At 43.0% G+C, this 22386-nt stretch overlaps 1 protein-coding gene across 6 annotated transcripts in view; it reads right to left on the minus strand.

Moving 5' to 3' along the window:
* VPS13D (vacuolar protein sorting 13 homolog D) overlaps window positions 1–22386 on the minus strand; it is a 93072-nt gene that overhangs the window by 9465 nt on the left and 61221 nt on the right. For all 6 annotated transcript variants that reach the window (XM_027703042.1, XM_027703040.1, XM_027703039.1 and 3 more), the window contains 2 exons: window positions 14060–14192; window positions 12109–12304 (listed from right to left, as the gene is read on the minus strand). In XM_027703042.1, the coding sequence (XP_027558843.1) occupies window positions 12109–12304; window positions 14060–14192 (329 nt within the window). The remainder of the gene's footprint in view (window positions 1–12108; window positions 12305–14059; window positions 14193–22386) is intronic.

Genomic DNA, 22386 nt, shown 5'->3' on the forward strand with positions numbered 1-22386 from the left:
CAAACAGCCACAATTTCCACAAATCTTTCCTCACTGGTGCACTCACTTTGTTTCACATGCTGACCCCCCCTTGCAACAAGAAGGAAGGTTCCCTGAATTTCCTGAGCAGCAGGGACAGACAGACAGCAGGATTTCATGGGCCAGGTCTCAGCGTTTGAGATTAGGCCTTGGGCCTCATCTCAGGAAAAACTGTGGCAGGCTGGATTCCATGTTCCCTGGTGATTCTTATTCCAAGGGCTCAGTGCACTTGCCTCCTGCCCTGTGCTGAACTTTGGGGTGCAGTTCCCAACAGGCAGGTCACTGCCTGATCCCAGAGATCCCGCACAGCTCTGCCATGGGATTCACTCCCCGCTTCCAACACAGATGCTGTGAAGGTGTGTTCAAATGCACACACGGTGCCGTCAGTTGAGTGTTGGATTTGGCATCAGAATGTCTCCCTTAGATGCAAGAATGTGTAAAATCCTGGGCCAGACAGCTCCCTGCTGACTGCAGATCTGAGGAAGCTCATATGGGCCGTTGATTCCAGCAAACGCATGGAATATATTGTGCTTGTTAAATGTGTTCCCAAAATGCTCGTTTCAGGCAGAAACATGCAAATAAATGGTGCCTGGGGTTAAAACCTCCCACTTACAGTCAAATCCCTCCTCTTTGGAGGGATCTCCCAGCTCAGATGCTGCAGACCTTTAGCTGACCCGACATGCCTTTAGGAGGATCCAGTGTGCTGAAGGAGCAACTGTTTATCATGGAGGTTGTTCCTGCCAGCTTCTTGGAGATGGAGCTCTTCTCCCCCTTCCCTCTTCTTTTGTACCCCAGATCAAAACCAAATTGAGAACTATTCCCTGGGTTTATGGCTGTACACAACCTCATCGGGCTCCAAGTTCAAAAGGAAGCGAGAAGGGGTTAAGAGACATGACTTAATTATGGCATCCATATTACAAATCCAACATGTGCATAAGGTGTATGTGCTTTTATTCCAGACAACTGCCTTGCACTGACACCAGCCATACTCTGGGCATCAACCTCTGGCACTTCCTTACAACCCCCCTCTGCCTGGAACAGCTGTGCAGCAAAACCCACACTTTTCCAAGACTTTGCCATCACCAAGCTTAAGAAGTTGACAAAACCTTAACACTGCCATCTCAGCTCCCAATTCCCCCCAGACTCTTCCTGTATGGATCACAGGAATGACTACAGCTGTCACCTTAAAGTTTCCTGTCTCAAAATTATGTTGAAAAATGCTCCCATTCACCTTCTGTAAAAGATTCTTAGCAGGGATTTCCTGCAAACACCAATCTGAAAACAGGAGCTGAACATGCCTTAGTGAAACTAAAGTGCCCAGGGCCATGACATTGCTGAGCCTCAGGGCACTGTGGAGGGTTTGAAATATTAAATCCTGCCTGCTGCCAGGCAGGGCCCTGTAGCAGTTGGAGCATTAGTCTTGTGTCTGTGCTCATAAAATCCCAGACTGGTTTGGGTTGGAAGGGACCTTGAAGTTCAACTCACTCCACCCCCTGCCATGGGCAGGAACACCTTCCACTATCCCAGGTTGCTCCAAGCCCCGTCCAACCTGGCCTTGGACACTTCCAGGGAGTCACATTTGTAACAGTCCCATCAAACCCCATCCATGCTGGCCAAGCAATATCCAGTTGTAGTAAATGCAAACATGGTCACTTCACTTTGAGTGTAAAATACTTTAACAGAAATGCTTCCACATTGTATTCTTGCCTTTCTGGGAAAGCAAATCCACTTCGGGGAAGAAGAAACCAGGGGCCCTGCCCAGCACCAGGACAGTGACTCTGGGTGTGCATGAAGGACTGTGTGAATCAACTCTGATGACTGGATGTTTTTTCTCTTTCAGACCCTCCTTTTATACTTCTCAGTTACTACAACTGGGGATGCAACAGGCACAGCAAAGTCCTCCAGCACAAACCTCACCCAACAAAAAGCTACTCACAAGGTTTGTTTTGATTTTTAAAGTTCACAGTTGCAAGAACAATTCAGATAGACTGGCTGTACTTACAAAACTGATAAAGAGCATTCCACATGTTAACAGCAACATTAGGTGAAAAAATTATCTATAAAAATACCAGCCACATGCTAAATGAGGTGACATCAAGGCAATAAATAGCTCCATCTGTATGAAAGAGTTTGCAGAACAACCCAGAAGACGTCTCTGAACAAAAAAAGTGACTCTGGATAACGCAGTGCTGAAAAAAAAGCACTGTGCTGGATTTTTTTTTTTGGTTAAAAAAAAAAAAAGATCAGTTTTACATATTTTTCTGCGATCACTTTATAAATCTGCTGCACATTAGAAATCAGACACACATGTATGTTTTCCAAGCACAGCAAGTCGAAGGTTTACATTTTAATAGCGAAGTGCCTATTTCTGAATGGCAGCAGTGTACATTACAGGCAGTGTGAGAGGGTTAAACAGGACAGCCTCGACTCTTTATAAACTTTTGCCCTCTGGATATGTACTCATTGGCTGCTGTACAAGACTCGAGCTGTATTACACGCCTTAACGATATGGTTCAACTGTCGGTCAGGCTCGGGGCTGGCGCGGGGCCAGACCGCAATCAATGGGACACAAACCTCCCCCTTTCAGATCATCACGAAGGCTCATATTATCTCCTTTTTGTCGTGCTGGTTAAATTTATGGAGCAGAACCCCGAAGCTGCATTCCTTGGCCTGGGCCGGCCCACGCGGGCCTCCCTTTGTTTGGTACTGTAAGGAGCGTGCTTTGGAGGATTGCGGGGTTGTTAGTTCAGGCACTGACTGTTTGCTCATGACTGAAATGAAAAGAGTTCAGGGGAAGGGCAAAAGGACAGCACAAGTGTAAAACCCCATCCCAGCAGGCCCTGGGCTCCCATCTACCGGCTCCAGAGTGGGACTGAACACAAAACCTCCCGGTAATGACAGGGAAAAGTCTGTCTAGTAACAGGTAAACAGCCCTGAGAACACACCTCGCCCTGAGCTCTCCTGCTTTTCAAGTAAGCCTGTAATTGCTGCATAAATATGAACCCCGACTAAGCTGGCTTAAAGCACTGCTGAGAAGTGGTATTAGTTTGAAAGCAATGCTGTATCTCTTGGTTTGAAAATAAAACCTGTCAGTGCAAACCTGACCGGCTGCACAGTTTAATATTTCCACTGTTTTAAACACGGGGAGTAACCTCAGAGAACCTGCTGCCCTGATATTTAGGATGTAGCAAGGCACAAAATGACTGGAAATACAGCATGGAGAGAAGATCTTTATTTTGTCTAAAATAGGCATTTCCTACATCTTTATATTTGGTCTGAGGATGGAAAAAGTCCATCTCTGGGTATGCTCAGACTCACTCTACTCAAAGCTGTATTACTGTGGTAATTAAAGGGCATCTCTTGATGCAGGTCACAAACTGAAGGATGTACAGAAACCTTTAACATAACCTCAAGGCAAAATCACCAGGAGTGAAGGCAAATGGAAAGACAACTCAACAGACTCTATTCCAAATCCACACAAGAGAAGCAAATACATACATGGAAATCCCCAAGGACTCTCCCTGGCTGTGCAGGCAATAGAAAGTGCCCATGAACTCATTCTTCAGCACACAAAATATCCACACTTACCTCCATCCCTGTTAGGACTAGTAAGACATTCCCAGGAATGGCCCAGACCCCTTGTACCAGACTTCACCCCTCTGGCACCAGCAGCAGCTGTGTCAGGCCAGGAGGTCACACAGTCGCTGCACTGGGGAGCAGCTCCTGCCTTTTGTGCCTCAGAAATGAGTAAATAAACAAATCCTATACTCCTATTGCACTATACACCAGTTTCATCTTTCCTGCTATTTTTATGAACTGAAAATCCTAGAAAATGGGCCAGAAGCTTATGAAAACCCACAGAATGTGGATGGGATGTCTGTCAGTCGTGGGGCTCGAGCCCGACGGGTTCTCTGCAGAACTCAGGACATTCCAGCTGGTTTGAATAAAGCTTTTGTTCCTTCCTGAGGTGCAGACGCTCCCACCTTATCCCACCTCGTTCTGAGCAGGCAGATTTGTGAATGGAAACTGGAAATAATTTATGGCCCAGTCTTTGATGAATTTGTACTTGGTTCTGCTGATCCTAATGAATGAATATAATATTTTTTTCTTTTCCAAAGACTCTCCAATTCTATTTTAGGAGGCACCACTGCAGGCTAGTTAAATCAGCAGCTCTGGAATTGTTTCCACCCAAGACAAGTGCTACATAGAATACACCAAGACAGCAGCATCCTTTAGTAGAGATTCTGTGATCTAAGAACCACATGAATACCAGAAAACAGGCAACAGAGTAAAAGGTGTTCCTTTTCCCTTTTGGCCTTGGCACCCAAAACCTTTGGCTGAAATAGAAGATAATTAGACAGAACATGCAGGCTCTAGAAATACGAGTATTTCCAGAGGACATAAAACTTTCTCCCTGTCTAGCTGCATTCCTTTGAGTTAACAGCTAAATACTGTGAAGTGGGCACACTGAGGAAGAATTCCACTTTGTGAAGCAAATGCTTCATGTCACGCTAAGTTTAAGTAGTAGAATAAATCTGTGGTAAATCCAACAAAGGATTTATCAGCTCTTTTCAGAAGGAAGTTCATAATTACTTCTATTTCTGATGGACTACACCAGGCCAACGTGACAGTGCCTTGGATTTAACCAAACTGGAAAACATTAGTCACCTACTGCAAAAGTCTGTGTGTCCCAAGAAACTTCTCCATGGCCCCCAGACATGTTGCACTGGAAGGGAGCAAGTACTGTACCCACAATGTCCATTTTCAGCCATCTGTCTTTTCATACCAGACCAGCCTAATACAACACAACACCTTTTCCTCACTAACTCACACCTTTCCCAAAGCAGTGAGTCCCCACAGTGCCATCAGGCTGCCTCTGGTGTCTGCTCTGAACCCAGCCCAAGCAGCAGTTTGACCCTGGCTGGGCACAGCTTGCTGGGTGCAGCACCTTTCCCCAGGGCTGGAAATGCACCTGCCCTTATAGATGAACTTGCCAAGGCACAGGTAAATATTTTGGGGTTGTGGAGACCACCACAGTAAGAACTCTGCATTCATTAAACTATTTGTTGCTATTAATGAATGGACATCTAAAGAAAAACACAACTTCACATTTTATGCTCGGGTAACTCCTCAGCATTGCTCACTTCAATGTTTTCCATTTTCTCCATCAGTCCTCCCCTCACAACATTCCCCTCCAGAGCCTCTCCCCTTGACCACAGTCTGAAAGCATCCAGGGTATCTTTCTGCCCTCAAATGTCAAGTTAAATACTGATGTTTTAATGGGAAACCCTTCTTCCTCACAGAAGAGCTGCTGGGATTTAGGATGACAGCCAGTCCCTCACAAAGCCTCCCTGTTTAATGCCAACAGACGTGTCACCAGTGGTGAACCCAGTGACTGCAGTTTTCTTAAGCCAGGTTTGTGTTCAGTTTAATGCATTCTGTCACAGCAAAGCAAAAAGCTACACAAGTCTTAACTAAAGCTTTAGCCCTCCCTTTTGGAATTTAAACCATCTACAGCTTCTTTGCTAAAATGTAGGGTGCACAGAACCCCAGAGGCCCAATGTGAGGGAGCTGGAATGAACAGCCTCAGCAACCTGAACCCTGGGGCTTGGAAAAGGGTCTTTTTACAAACAGGTAAGGGGGTTGTTCTGAGGTTTTCCTCTCTCAGCCCCTGCTACTCCACGTCTAGCTCATAATCTCCAGAGGCTCATCAGTGTAACATATGTAAAGTGTAAGACCTGTATGATTAAACATTGCCTAACCCATAATTGCTTATTTTTTCCTTAAACCTCCTATTACATAAAAACATTCCTATAGAGCAGATGTGAAAGGAACCACATCTATATAATATTAATGAAGGATTATGTTGCTGCTGTAGGTCCAAACACTGTGGTTTTTACTTCCACTCCTTCCAAATAGTTAAACTGAGTCAAGGTCAAAAAAGAGGACAAAGACAACCAACTGCAGACAACTGAGTGCTCCAAATATAAATCGTCTCTGGTATTGCAGACACTTAGGAATAGCCTCCTGAAAACATTATTCAGACATTCAGTGGGTATTTGCAATAATGCACAAAAAAGTGTTAGAGTTTGGTACCTGCTGTAAAACCAATCCCACTCAACCTCTAAAAAGGAAAGGGAGAGGGATATGTCAGTGCAGAGTTTGGATTCTCCAAATCATCTGGACTTTTGCTGGCCACAAGCAATGGACAATGTATTGTTCTAGAAACTCTGACATTTTTATACACGTGGCTTTAGAATTATAGGCTCTCAATAAAATATGATTAGGCAAACTCAACGTTTTTAAAGGTTCATCTCTCTTTTACTGCATCCTGTGGATTAAAAAAACCCATGAAAAATATATGTATCAGAGTTATTTTCTTCAGTCATGCATTGCAAATTCTGCTTTATTGTGAAGAACAGAGCCTGTGCTCCCAAGGAATTGTCCTTCAGCTCTTTGTTCCGGGGGGGGGAAGGCAAAGGGAACAAACTGTGAGATTTCCAGCCTGTCAGTGCTGGAGGAGGGCACAGGGGAAAAACCTGCTCCCTGTATTTCTTTCTCACACAGAAGTTCTTGGGTTTGACTCCACTCTCCTTTATTTCTAAAGTCATATCCCTTTCAAAGTTATATTTTTATTTCTTGAAAGAATAAGTTTTATTAATTAAAGACTGACTTCTTTATGACTAGCCAGTGTATGAGCATGTAGAGCTTCAGAAGTGCAGTGAAATGTGGGGTGGAGCTGCACTCCATCCTCAGTTCTGATTTTAGGAGCTCCAGAAGAGTCACCACAAGTCTCAACTGCTTGAATTTCTCCCAGGGAGCTTTAAGAGGAAGTTGACTTTCCCCTTAAGAAGAGTGAGCATGCAAAGCAATCTTTGTGCTTTGTGACAGGATTCCACTCCCAGGCAAAGAATCACTTGAGCTCTCTCTGACAAAAAGCCCTCCTAGTTCCTTGATGTACAGCATGAGATGTGTGCACTTCCCTCATCTGAGTCATTCCTTTGCAAAGTAAAACCTGAGGAGAACCAAGAAAACCCCCCAACACATTCCTGCAGAGAGCTATAGAATAGAAAACCAGACTTACAAGTACAAGCCAGAAGTGTCTCATGGCAGATAGAAGCACTCCTTGAATAGACAAAGGGAACAGAGAACCACTTTCTGTTTATGCTGAAGGGCAACTTCATTTATTTAGAAATCATTTTAGGTTTTGGTGCATTTTCATATAGAAATGGATGCTTTGAGATGAAATCAGCCTGTTTTGAGATGAAATGTGCCTGAAGAGGCACAGGGCTGCACTTTGGGGAACTACTTCTCCCACGAGGAAATCCACATTAAGTAAATCAGCAATGAAGAGGAGATACTTCAAGAACAGTGCCAGGTTCTCCAAATGAACTACAGCAAGTTACAAGTGATAAAATAAAACTTAACAGAAGAACACTGAGCAGGTGATACTTGTCACAGAAAAAGAAGCATCTACTGAGGTGCTGAAAAATGTGTAGACACAAACCCAGGCTTGCTTAACTTCAAGGATCTAGTGATGTGAAACTAAATTTGGAGGACAAATAAGGAGGTGTTTAAAACTCCAGTGAGGACAGTGAAGTACTAAAGGACCTGAAGAGGTCAGAAACATGGCAGGAAATTAAATGGGATTCAACCTGCAAAATTGCAACCTGGTTCATCTGGGGGAAAATAATCCAGAAGACAAATATTAAATGACAAGGAGATAGCTGCAAAGCAGTAAAATAAAACAAAACATTTAAAAAAACCAAACCTCCTGGGTTGGGAAAACAGCAAGCAGAAAACTAGATATCCATTTGCAATGTGATAGGGCAGTAAAGGCAGCCAACACAATTCTGGATGGCTTGGAGAGCACAGCCTGGCTCTCTTTTCACACCACACTGATGGGAACCTGCACACTGGGGGGATTTCAAAGCTGCTCCATCAAAGCAGTGGAACAACCCAGACAGTAACAGAGGAATGTAAACCCAAAAGATCCAGTTGGACAGGGACTGAAGATGGGAGGTTGGGCTGATGCTGAGGAAAAGCCCTTGGCTACAGCTGTGCAAGGGCTGGGACAAACAAGCTAGAGCAAGAGGAAGAGCTCTACAGCAAGAGAAAGGGACAAACCTGCTTCAAGATTATAGGGAAGACCTGCTATCCCACTGGGAAAAGGAAGAAAGGATATGAAGGAAATCACTGCTCAAGTCATTCACTGATTAGACTGATAAATGTATTTTCTCTCTGGCTTCTAAGCAAATCTTAAGAAGGGCTTCCCAGGAGAATAATGTCTCCTTGATGTGTGGCCTTGAACTGTGGCCTTGAACTGATATTACTGTAAAGACTCTAAAAGTCAGATCTAGATCAAGTCCAAGGTCAGGACAGGATCTGGGACACATGCAGAGGTGTAAAGGTTCAAGCAACATTAACCAGTAAAACCTGAGAACCTCAAGAATATACTCTTGGCAGTTTATTTTACCTACTGCTCCATACAATTAGGTCCACATTTTCTACTTCTCACTGTCACTGATACTCTCAACCCCACTGCTTTTGACCTCACTGTACAAATCACAGCTAACAGAGACGTGGATGCACAAAGGCAAAAAACATTAATTTAAAATTGCCTGCTGTTGACTTTGTCTCCAACTCTGAAACCTCAGTGCACATCTCCCAGTGGTGTGTTGGAAGTGGAGAGCAAAGGAACAACCAGCACAGGGGAAGTACATTTAAAAGAACCAAATATTTACAGAACACTCTTCTGTGACCATTAATGGCTCGCCAATCTCATGTTCTTTACTAGTACAGAATTCACAGACAGAATTCATTGGAATTGGGGGGGTCATGGAGTTATCTCCTTACTTCTAATTTTCACGTTGTGACTCTCAGAGAAGAACACAAACCCTTGTAGCAACAGCCCAAGAATAATCTTAAACTCGCACTGACCTGGCAGAAGCCTGAGAGAAAGCCATAAAGGCAGTTTCCTGCACTACTTGTTAGATTAGACACACATCTAAATATAAATGTTCTTTACTTGTGCTGCACTAGGATGTAAAACACGTTTCCAGGCGAGAGCTTTCCAAGCATATCCAGAGACACAACAGCTTTCCTGTTTTGAACTGGTCTTTAAGACTTTTGGCAGTATATGACAAATATGGAAATAATCAGAACTCTTGTATGTGACACTGGAGTACTTGGAACACGTAAAACCCACTCAGAAAAGGTATCAAGTCACAGGCATTAGCTGTTTATAAATTAGATGCATGCTGCATTGTCAACAACTGTTTTATGCTCTCCTCTGCATTAAAGGTATTAAGGCAGATTTATTCATAAATAACAAGCATAATAAATTATATGATTAGATAATAAGTTAATAGGATTAGCCTTGAAACAGTCCAGCCTAAAGTCAGATTTAAAGAAATATCTTCAACCCTTTAAACCCATCACCCCTTAGGCTCTAAAGGCATTGTCTGTGCCTCAGCCATATTGGCTCCATGTTCCCAACACATGGCTTGTCCCAGTACAAATCCATACATTTGAGGCCAAAAAAGCCTCATGTCCATGTAGCCTGATCACAGGAACACTAGCTACAGTGTTCTGTTCCATTCAGGAACTTTGCTGGAATTAGAGCACGTCTTTTAGGAAAGCCCACGACCTCAATTAAAATTCTTCATCCCACTCAAACCTCATCCAATGGTTCAAAGTCAGGCAGCTGAAATTCAGAGCTTTTTTTTAAAATTCAGCCACGTAATTAGAGAATTGCAAGGGGCCTGTAATTTACAGTCACATATCCTGCCATTTAAATGCAACTGCAATTAAGTGGCTGACTCAGGTTTGCCCCAGCCCCGGGAACGTGCACACACGGAGTCAGTCTCGGGGTCAGGTCAAACTGCTCCTGCCACGCTCAGGAACTCCCAGTGTTCCAAACTGCACTGGAGATCAGTCACTGTCACACACTCCCATCCATCAGGGCTGGCTGCTTTTGTGTGCTGAGCTTGGAAGAGCCTCCCCAGCCCAGCAGGCTCCAGCAGAACACTCAAGCGGAGCCAGGAGCTTGGGTTTGGAACGTTGTTCTCCTCTCATTCCAAACCACACATACTTGAGCAGTTACAAATGCGGCGGGGGGATAGTGGTGCACAGCAGCCTGAAACAGGGACAAACCCTTTGTTGTGTGGGTTTGGTTTTTTTTTTAAACCCCCAGAAGAACCATTTGGTTGCTTCATTATATAAGCACATCCAACCCCCACACCAAACAAAACACGAATGCAAAGTTGCTTAAAGGTGGAGGTGGGTTTTCTGGGTTTTTTTACCCCCCTCTCACATTATCTACATATTCTCAGGCACATTTGTTTATCCAAGAAAGGTTTTGATCAGATTTTTGTGGACTGGAGAACTGCAGTGATTGAGTAACCTTGGGAAAGGTTGGGTTTTTTTTTTTCCATTCTTTCTCCTTTCCTCTTGTAGAAGGTTGTTGGGTCAGAAACTCTGCAGGGTGTGTGTAGACACTAAAATAATTTCTCAGTGACAACAGTATTTCAGAATCTAGTGGAACCAAAATGTGGTTCAGCTCATCTGTCTTAACCTCTTCTCTTAATTGACAGTTAAGAAGTTACAGGGAAATATGTCCCAAAGGAAACACAAGCCCAAGATCAGGCTGCCTGGAGGCCCTCTCACACTCTCCCAGTTGTTGTCTAGTTTGGCAACTGTTATAACACCATCACTATCTCACAGAAGTATGCCAAACCATGAATTTTAAGAATATGTGTGTCTTGAAACAAACTATAACAGACCCAGAGCTGGGTCAGAAATTCAGAAATTCAGCTACAGCACAGCCAGGTGTGCTTCTCCCCACCTTGATATCAATCAATCTGTACGGTCACAAATTTAAGACATGTACAAGTGAAACACTAGATATGTTTTCTCAGGGATGCACTTGGTGTTCTCATTTAATTCTGTGTATGTAAATGCACTTACCAAATTGTAATCCTTGACCTCTCAGTTTTACAAATCAGGGTAAGTACCAAATATGTAAGACACACGTGTACACACTTCCATTTTCACAGCAAAGCACACCTTGGGTCATTCTTCAAGCTTCCTACACCTCACTCACACCTCATCATCGAGCTTATTGTTTGTTACTCAGTCCCCAGTGTAGACCCTTCAGGGTTCCAAGAGTGGCACAATAAAACACAGGAAATGGAAAAGCCAAATGGGAAGACAAAACAAGCAGAAACCCCAACATTTTGCAAACATTTTTCTCCAGGCTTTCTGACAATACAACTTTACTTAGGGTTTTCTTTCACTTCTCCAGCACAGAAATGTCATGTACATACAACAGAACTTATCACATCAAGCGAACTCTGGGCCACAAAGAGCACAAAGACTCTTCTCTCAGAGCAGTTCCCTTTCAGAACTTGGCCCTTCTCTGCCACACTCACAGTCAGTGCTAATCAACACTCTTTTACTTTGAGCAAAACCATCATTATTTTGTAGAGCCTGTAACTGACCACAGGGAAGAAACCAAAGCATCTGTCCTGATGTGCTGAGCCCTCACAGCCACGGGAGGATGGGGAAGCACAAAACCATGGGCACAAAAGGGCACACAGTCACACCTCTTATAACTGAGAACTAGTGTACAAAATGAAAATGAGAAGATAATGACAATATGTTGATGCCAGAACTCTTCAAACCTTTGAAGAGCTGTTTTTCTACAGTTAAATGGAAGCTTGAGGTAGAGCAGGGAGAAGAACTCCTTCATTTCAACTCTGCATGAGGATTCCACAGTAGAAGTTTAATCTCATTACAGACAGCTATTCTAAAAATTTGGCTTGATCTAATGCTGCAGCTTAATAATTCCTATTTTATGCTGCAGCTCTTCTGTGCAAATTTCACCCTTGTTACAGTATCAGCAAATGCCATCTATTAAACAAAATCAAATGGAATGAAATGGGCCACAGCACCGATCACAGCTCACGGTAAATCTGATTAAATTATTGTTGCTTTGCCTGAGGAAAGGTAATCAGATCAGAGATTGCAGCAGGTATTAATACCCAGTTTTCCAGCATTATTGCTCAGGAATATGAAGTGGTTGCTGACCTGGGGCCGCTCAGGGTGGCCGTGTCCCTCACTGCCTGAGCCGTTTCCGAGGCGAAATCCAGCGCTCCGGCCACGGGTTTGGTCACGGTGCCCACCAGCCCCTTCCCAAGGCCAGATATGAAACCACTGACCCCTCCTTCCGTCTTCACACCTTCCACTGTGGAAGTTATGACACTTGTCAGTCCTCCAATGATACCTGACAAAGACAAGAATAGCAAGTTAGGCCAGAATTATTGCCTCTAAAAATTCCAGAACCTTGTCCCATCTGATGCTGTTGCCTACGTGATTTATTGTCATTTTATGTTTCAAACCAAATTACGTTAACCAATAACTTTACCTGTTGTATATGTAGCACACACACACATACCTACAGACCATAATATCCCTCAAAGATTTAATTCATTACTAAATATGTGTATTTTAAAATATTTTATACTGGTTTATTTCCAGCTGCACTTAAACACACAGTCTTCATCTATTGCACAGGTGAAGCAGATACTTACAAGGTGACAAAAGCTGATACAATTTGAGACAGAAAATAGAAAAGTGCATTTCTCCATTGGAAGAAGTCAGTTATTTTAAACTGGCACTTTAAGTGCCTTTGCTGTGATGATGCCAACAGCCATTTCTGTGCACGTTTCCCTTCCTAAGAACCTCAATGCTCTGAGAAGTCATGAACCTAATGAGGCTTCAAAAGACTTGGAACTTGTGTCTGAGAACACACTTTACAGATTTCACATCTCCCTAATCAGAATATCAGTTTTTAGTGCCCTGGCTCAAGCCCTCTCCTGTCCAGCTTTCAGCTCCTCTGAGGTCTGTAAGTGAAGCACAGACCAGGCAGCACCTCAACGGCCAAACTCAAGAAGCCCAAACTATTTAAATCCCTCCTCTTGAGTAACTATAGTTTATGGTTAAATCCTGTCTGTTGAAATGTAGGAATTAGCAGTTCTTTTCTTTTTTAATAAGCTGAATGGGAAGCATTTAAAAATGCCACAGAATGAGGACTAGAACAGTCACGCTAATTACTGGATAAAACAACACAGTGAAGTGCTTTTAGAATGGACTGTTCAGCAAAAACTGACATATTTTAGGCTTCCTCCACTTCTACCAATATAATTTATGTCAGACTGTACAGCACACATGAGAGAAACCTCTCCTGATGCATTTCATACCTACAGTGTCTCTTTATGACCAAAGCAAAACGACTTTTCTCAGCACAGAAAAGATCCTGTTTTAAGTGAAAGCCAGCTCGGCTTTGCACAGGCTGCAACAGTTACACTGAGAGAATAACATTTAAACAAACTGAGTCAAGATGATGCAAAATATAAATATTTGATTTAAACTTGGCTTGTATTGATTTAACCTTCTTCAACAGATAAATCATGAACTAAATTGATGTGAGATTCTGGCCAAATTAAGACTAGTCCAGTGTCTTTTACACAAAGTCATGTCTCTAGTTCTTAGTAGACTGAAAAAACCCACAGAATAACCCAACTGGTGAAATGTTACTTTAAACTGATGTACTGATTCCAAGGAAACTCAGGTTTCTGGAACTGAAAGCAAACATAAGAAAGCCACAATCCAGCCATACTCATTTTTAATTTTAATGTCTGGCCCTCAAAAAAAACCTTTTTGTGTGGGTGTTTTATACCTTTACAAAGAAATTGATGTTTTGGAGGAACTTTCTTTGAGATTTCATTATAATTTGAAAAAAACCTTCCACTTCCAGTTACATGTGAAAAGATCTGATTCTTAAATGGAGTTTCTGTCAACTTTAAAACCAAACCATCCCCTCACCCCAACCTGCCCCCACTCAAATTCAAACATAAAGCCTCTGACAGCTCCACTGCCCTGGCTTCAGATAATCCCCCAGCAGTAACAGCCACTGTTCTTGGCAATCCCATCATTACTTTTAAGAGAGAAATGAGTTGAAATTGCAGCTCAGGGTTACCATGTGCCAGTCCATGGATTCCAGCCACCAGGTGCTCCCCACTGGTTGCAGCGTGGTACCGGATGTATTCCCGCTCCGTCTGATGCCTGTTATCCATGGTCTTTCCCAAACCATCTGACAAGGTCCCAGCAAACTGCAAGATAATAATAATAACCTTGTCTGTTATTAAAAGAACAAAAGCTGTTTCTCTTATGTAGATTCACTGCAGAAAATTCCCAGATCCCAGTTGGGAAATACAGATTTATACAACTCATTTTGTTACACGGACAGAGTCTGTCCGGCTTTTTTTTGCCAGGAAGAAGCCTCAGAACTACATCAGCCTGTGCAACTGAAATCCTGAGGTGACAGTCACAAATCAAGGAGGTGCCCAAGTGCAGTGGTCAAGCCAAAACAAACCAAGCCTGTGAAAGATGTACCAAAAGCAATGCCAGTGACCCAAGGGTAACCTTTCAAAACCTCACAGGAATGTTATGCAGATATAAAGCTTTTCTTCTGCAGAGATATGTGAAAAGCTTCGAGGCAAATATGCCTGTCATGAAACTGAAAGATTTGAAGAGTTAATTAAATTCTTTTTAGCAACACAGGGTAGAAAGGGCTGTGTTGGGGGAGGAGTGGAGAGGCAGGCCCTGCTCACTGCAGCACAGGGGGGGCAGCCCCCGACACACAGGGGACCTGAGAAGCACCCACAGGTACCACACACTGCAAACCAAAAGCCCAGGGGGAACCCTCAGTGTGTGAGTGGAGCATTTTGACTCCTCACACTTCCCTTGAACAGGGGGAAGACCTGGGACATGCTCACAGATAAAAGAGAACAGCTATGTCCAAGCAGGGTTTGTTCTGGGAACTCTGACCATTGCTGTGTGAGAGCCAGTGAAAAAGCACCAAATAAAAATGATCTATTGTCATCTGCTGACCCTCAGTCTGACGTCATCAGATAGAAACCAGAAGCTTGGTGGAAGGAGGGAGGCAAGAAAAGGAGACAGAAAACCTGAAACCTTGCCTTGTATTCAGGATATTATTATAGGAAAGGACTCCTAGCAGGCATTTTCCTGGAATAACCTCCAAAAACTGGCTGGGTTTTGATTATGTGTAGTTGGACACCTCCTGTACCACTCTCAACTACCACCAGTATTCTTATCTCCTTTCAATAAATGAACAACTTCATCCTCTCTGCCCTCCCCAAAGGAAAGATCATTTAAAGCTTTGTTTTGTCTTCCACTGGGGCTGGGGAACGTACCAGGTGCCACAGGAATGTCAGAGAGACTCAGGGCTGCAGTGGTGGTGAAGTCACTGCTGTCCTGCAGGATCAGCTCCTCCACAACAATGACTTTATTGTCCCAGAACTGTGTAAGGACCTGCCCTGGTTTCATGGACCATCTCCTCTGCACCCACATCAGTTATGGGAAAACCCTCTGTGGTTCAGGTGTGCCCCAGAGGACAACAAAACCTGGTGTGCAATTCTGATACACTGAAGATTAAAAAAGAACTAGACAAGCAATCGTTGTGCCTGATGCCACAGCGACCTTCCCCTCCTTTTTCTGTCATTTCTTCCAAGGCTGCATTTCTTTTTCACTAATGACACGACATCCCAGCTCGAAATACTCCTTCCCAGCTCAAAGACAAACCAGTCCAGTGGCTCCAATTATCTAAACACGTAGACTTTAACAACAGGGATGAAAATGAAATCCCATGACCTTTCTTGTGACTTGATCATATGGACACTAAACAGAACATGGTGATCAGAGACTGAATTACTTCTTGACCTCGTTTTGAACTTAATGTAGATTTTTTTTTTTTTTTAGATTAGTCTAGAAATACAAACCAACCTGAAGCTATCTGTGAACTGTGTTTAAGGTTAGTTTTTTTCCTGGATAAATACTTTCTTTAAGAGGATTAGAGTAGCTGCTATAGAAATTAAAAGGCTCAATAAGCCTTCAAAATTCAAACCTTATTATGGAATATATCAAGGCTAGAAAATGATTTTTCCAGATCACATTTTAGAAGTTATATTAGTGCACAATTTGACAATCAGTCAGCAAGAATATACTTATTAATATTGATCAGAATTGGTAGTCTCTCCTTACAGCCTTGTCCCCCCTGCACTGGCCAGCTTCACTAGCCCAGCTTTCCCAGAGGATATAACCCAGTCTTTCCTCAGATTTCCCTTCCTCTGTGAAGCAGAATCTGACACTTAATCATCAATAACAATTCTGTTTCAGTGTACAGAGAGAAGTTTAACATAATAGTGTATTATTCTTAGTAAGGAGGAAAAAGGAAAAAAATCCCATGCACATAGTTGAAAAGTCAAACTCTCCATTAGCTGTAAACCCCAAGTTAAACAGGGGCACTTTTGTTTGTGTTATTTAGAGAATACCACTGAATTACAGCTGTAAATACAACGATTTAAGGATTTTAATTTACCAAATGTACCATGAAATGTTTCCATTTTGCCCTGACTCAGGTGACAAAATCTAAACTCGACACACATTAATTACAAAACATGAACTTCATGTTGAATTACTTTTTGACGCGGCTCCTCCTCCCCCCTCCCCGGGGCCTGTTTGTTTTCTGGCCTCATTTAACAAAGACTGAAGCCAAACTTTTGTTGCCATTTGTACCATTTGTACCCAAACCCAGGGGTTACTCACTGAGCACACGGGAGTGGGGCCCTTCTGAACCCTTTCCTGCTCTGTGGTCCAGAGTTTGTCAATTAGAGGTGGAACACCAGGGAAGATAAAACAAGGACCCACTTCACAGGCATTAGTGATGTTCAGGGCTGAGGGAAAGGGAGCAACTCACCATTTCTGGGAGGTTTAGACTCTTGTTTGCAATAAAGACTCAGCCTGTGGTGTCAGTGTTATCCTGATTCCTGATCTGAACCATATTATGTCATCCCATAATACCACTATAGGTGTGAGGTACAGGTATATAATACCCACCACCTGAATGAAATTTGCTGCTGGGTCACGACTTTTTCACTTTTTTTTGCCTTTTCTGTGCACCTCAGAAATACTTTCCCCAAAGTGGTTTCTGAAGCCTATTTCAGTAAACAGGGTTGTCTCTACCTATGTAAAAAGGAAAATTAAGGTTTCTAACATAACCCCCCAAACACCTGCACAACACCTTCTCTGCCCACTCTGTGTAGATGATAATCACTGTATTAAGAAAAAGTTCCTCAGCAGTGGCGAGTTACTTCAGGATCAGAAACTTGACTAAACACCAGAAATTTAGGCAGTTTAAATCCAGCTTAAACTACTAAGGGAGATCTGAATATATTAAAGCACAAAAGCAGACTTGCCTTTTCCCCAAAAATGTCTTTCTTTCAGATGCCTCCTTTGGGAAGTGCAATATTGGACATTAAGGCTGAGATATTGAGACTGGTGGAAGGGCAGAGATGGTCCTTACTGAGCTGTTAACCCGGGTCACACAGAAAATAGTCTCCAGATAAACAAAGGTGACACCAAAAGTGTGACCCACCCTTGTCCTCCTCAGCTTTTGTTAATAAGGTGTGACCTGATAACTTCAAAGCCTCCTCAAGCCCATGTAAATGCCCCAACATAACTAAACACAACAGTCTGTGGAACAAACACGAAACTAATCAAGTGGCTTCTAAAAACCACTAACCCCCCCCCTCCTAATTTTCATAATGAGCTCTTTGTCTACTTGCTGATGAACAAAATAAATTAGTCACTTGGTCTTTTATCTCTGCATTTTCCCCATATCAGGCATCCTTTGCCTTGAAACAGAACTGCAACATGGCCCATCAGTCTCAGCTAAGTGCAGTTACCCATTTCCAACCCAGAAGGCACCCAGGTGGCACTGAAGGAAGCCAGTCTGCACCAGGCACATGGGAGAAATGGGGATTTCACTTGTCAACTTGGCATCTCCCAACACAGCCAAGCAGGAGCCTTCTGACTGACACCACTGACTAAAAGTTCTGTCACTTTAGGTACTGAAAATATTTCAACTTAGCATCGATATGCATCGTTTAATGCTTTGTTTTATCCATCCTGTCTGGACAGAAGGAGAACCCCTCCAAAAAGCCCCAGTCAGCTGAGCATTCACCCACCTTCATTCACAGATACCCTCTGTCTGCCCTGGCCCTTTGTGTCCCCAAAGCAGATGGTACTTCCTGCATTTCCCCCCTACAGATCACTTCTTCCAGGTCTACTCTGTAAAGATACGTGGATCCCTGGTTTTCATCCCACACTGGTTCATGATGTGAAGCTATCAACTGGTCACATGCTGCAAGCAGAAAACATTCCCCACTGCACTTAAGCCTACATGGTGTGACACAAACTGATCCTCCAGAGGAGGGTGAAATATGACAGTTTCCTCCAAATCCCAGGACGTTATGCTACTGTGCCCACTATCTTTGGAAAAGCATGTAAACCACTCTCAGCACTTCACAGTTATTGAAGATGTTATTACACTTCTGCAAGTCTGGGGCATGCTGGCCTCAGCCTCCTCTGCAGGCTGAAGTAAATCAGTGATTCATCATTTCTTGTTTTACATTTACACAGTGTCACCCATCAATATTAACTATCCACCATGATCTGTGAAAGCAGAGGAAATAGTGTCTGTACAAAAAACTAATCTGCTCATGTTTTGGGTTATTTGGTGTGTTTGTTTTTCTTTTTAAAGGTCCAATAATTAAGGCAGTTTTGCCACAAAGCCTTTAGCACGGACTATGTATCCCTTGCTGTTTCAAGCAACAGAAGAAAAACAAAACCAGTGTTTGTGAACCAAAGCTGGTGCCAAACAATAAGGCTTATGGGGCACAAGAAGAATTCAAAGCAAATGAAAACTCGACTTTGGACTGCTTGTTCCCTCTAAGCCAGATGCATGAAGCACACAGCATGGAAATAAGGTCTAAGTAATCTTTTAAAGTCTTTTTAAGCTCTTGGCACTGCCTGGTTCTCTAAGGACATCCCAAAAGGATAAATACACAATTATGACTTGAGTCCAAACATTCCATTGTAATTCTAGCATCAGAGAACGGTACATTTACAAATATTATTGACTGAGCAAAGCAGAACATTCCAAGATGGAATGCTAAGGGAGAAAGTGATGAAATTAAATATAGATCAGTTACAACTTCTGTGCAAACCTCAAAATGAACTGCATTTAAATCAGAAATCACAGAGTTTATTCAGTTCTCATCTTTGCTTTGCAGAACTCATTTAGAAAGGAGTCCAATCTCTTGTGATCATGTGCCTTGTAGCAATATCATTAAAAATCACCTTTATTTCCTGCAACTCTACAACCTGTTCAAGGTATTTTAGAGGAAGCTGATTTTTACACTGACTTCTGACAGTAAATTACAACAGTTCAAAAGGAAGCACTTATTTGGCTCTATGGAGGCAAACCCCTTCCAGTGTACGTGTTCTAGGCTAAGGAAACATATATACATGCTGCTAGGATTTGTGGTTCAAAACAAAGCTGTAGAGAGCAGTCAGCCATCCTCAAATCTTGCTGCTATTCTTTGGAAAGTGTAAAAAGCAAAAAGCCCTGCAGTATTTGAGATATACACAAGGACTGGGGTGCAGTGGGACAGATAAAGTTGTCTAGTAAAATCTGCAGCCTAAGTTCTCCTGCTTTTACTGCACTGTCTTACTTCTGTGATCTACCATAAAAATAACCTTTAGAGCAGCTTCTTTGCTCAGCAACAGATCATAGAAAAGAATCATAGAACGTGCTGAATTGGAAGGGACCCATCACATGCACTGTTATGGGATGGAAGCACTACATATTTCATTTTACAAACTGGACCCCAGTAAGCAGACAGACAACACAGCTTCCTCCTTTCCCATCTTTGTGGTCACTGGTGCATTATACTGGGAGTAAAAAGTGAAATGCTTTAAGTATATGAAAAAATAGCAGGTGTTTATTTGTCAGGTTTCAAAGGCCTCCTAGTCTGAAGCTGTTCCACAAAATACTTTTTCCATGGCTTCAGTCAGTCTCTTAAGAATTACTTGGGGTATTTTAGCAGGAAAGTTTGTGAATTCAGTTAAATTTACATGCTCTAGACTTTTATCCTTTCCTTTGCACATCAGCACATCCCCAGGTCAACTGTTCAATCCAGTCCTAACCAGAAAGGGCAGTTCAGGCTGAGCCCCAAACACATTTCTAACCAAGCCAAACTGTGCAGAGGGAAATGTGTCCTGGCACTATGAATAGAACCGACACACTCTTAATTTAGAAAATACTAAATCAGCAAAAAGCGATAATCAGCTTCTCATTTTCAGAGCAACATAAACTTTGACCCTCTCCAAATTACCGACAACCACGAGGAGCCGCCGGCTTTTCCCACTGAACAAACATGTTCCTTGAGATTCCCTGCAGCATTCCCCACCCCTATTTATGTCACACGCCCAAAGTAAAGGGGCTTTAATTAGCTCACATCCCATCGTTAACTGGGCTTCCTAATGCATCCTGACAAGGGCGTGCTGGCGGTAATGGGAAGCCCCCTGATGGGAGGCTGTGAGGAGCCTGATTAGCCGGGTATCCCAGGGGAGCCCCGCTGTTCCCATCCCGTGGATGCCTGATGAGTTGGGTCGCTTCCCTGCGGGACCTCCTGGGAAGCCGCAGCAGCAGGTGCCCGCTGGCAATAGTTTTGTGTTACAGGGCTGACTGAGTGATCCCTGCAGGAACCGCCGGCTGTTTTCACAGACACAGAAGGCAGTCAAAAGTCCACAGCATGAACTTGGAATGACCCCAATTGCAGAGTCACTGGCGGGTTCATCTGGAGGACAACTGCGCTTTATTAAACAACTAATACTCTTAACAGATAATTCCCCTCCCCCCAGCCTTAACTCTTACCCAGCTTTAAGGTCTTCCTGTTTGTTTATTTTTTGGGGGATGGAATTATTTGCCCTCCTTCGCCCCCCTCCTTAAAACCCCTCCATGTACTGAAAACCTGAGGAAGAGCCTGAAGAGCTCCAGTGCCCGAGTTAATACATAACAACAATGTACTCAGAGGGGGCACGTGAGGTTTGGGTTTTAACATCACCTTCCCCAGCTCTGCTGATTGGGATTTCCACAGGCATTTCCATCAGCACCAACCCCAGCAGTCGGTCTCTCTCCAGTCACTTTCTTTTTCCAGCCACTTTCTTTTTCTGCCATAGTCACCTGTGACCACACTTGGGATCCGAAAGAACCTCCCACTTAAAAAACAACAGGTTTTCCATGTCCCACTTGATTTTTGAAGGACATCTGATGCAAGAAATGTGAACTGGACCTGCCATCATGTATACGTGTAAATGGTGAACAAGTCTGTGAGGGCTGATGGGTTTGGACCTGCTGACCTGATCCCAGTGATCTCTTGGTACAGCTTGGCCATCACCCATGGACACAGAAACACTGTTTTCCCTCCTCAGGGATACACAGCCAAGGAATTTCAAGTTGAAGGCTGTATTATTTATCATTTTCTACACAGCTTTATAACTTTATAACTTTAAATACGCAGTAGGGAGGTGCAGTCAGCCTTTTGTCAAGACTGAACTCATTAATTTCAAACCCACACCCCATTTTTTCTCCTTCAGATGCTAATGGTGATATATGGGACAGATGTGCCTGTCTTCATGACATGCTAACTCAAAAACTGAAGGTTAAGATCAAATTTCATTTCATCTCTATGATAAATGCTTATTTCCAGTGTCACAGTTTGATTTGGCAGCACTTTGCATACCTCATTTTAAATGCTCCTTTTCTCCCTTAATTCTCCAATGAGTCAGCAGAACAGGAACATTGTATTTTATTTAGCAAGAAATTCAGCTGGTAAAACCCTTCAAAATGAAGTCTAGAGCAGGTGTAAAACTTCAAGCTTTCTAATCCCCCCCCCTTTTTTTTATTTGCAAATGGTCACCTGTACATTCCTCTATCCAGCTGAGCATCCCCCTGTCTGCAGTTGCTGCATCATTGAAAAATCCTTGTTAACAACTGAGTAATTTCTCCTAGAAAAGGCTCATTCAAAGCTGCACCAATGTGTCAATTTGATTCTGAATGGGCCCATTTAGGACATCAAGTCCAGATCAAACCAGTTCTTCTCACAGGAAACATCAGCATTTCTGTCTGATCTACCCATGTCCACGTCTCCACTGGAGTCAAAGCATGTTCACAAACACTTTGTGCAAGAAGCTTTGTAGAAGAAAGGGTGAATTTAACCCAAATTGTGAAGAAAACTTTCAACCTGGATGCTGGCCACACACATTTTATCCCCTGGTACAAATGAAAACCAGGAAGAACAAAATAATACTTCGAACTTCTCAAGGATGATCCTTTATCCCAAAACCTTTTTCAAAGATACTGATTGCAGATACCAGATG

This window comes from Neopelma chrysocephalum, unplaced genomic scaffold (genome assembly GCF_003984885.1).
Source record: "Neopelma chrysocephalum unplaced genomic scaffold, ASM398488v2 Primary Assembly neopelma1_200, whole genome shotgun sequence".
NCBI lineage: Eukaryota > Metazoa > Chordata > Aves > Passeriformes > Pipridae > Neopelma > Neopelma chrysocephalum.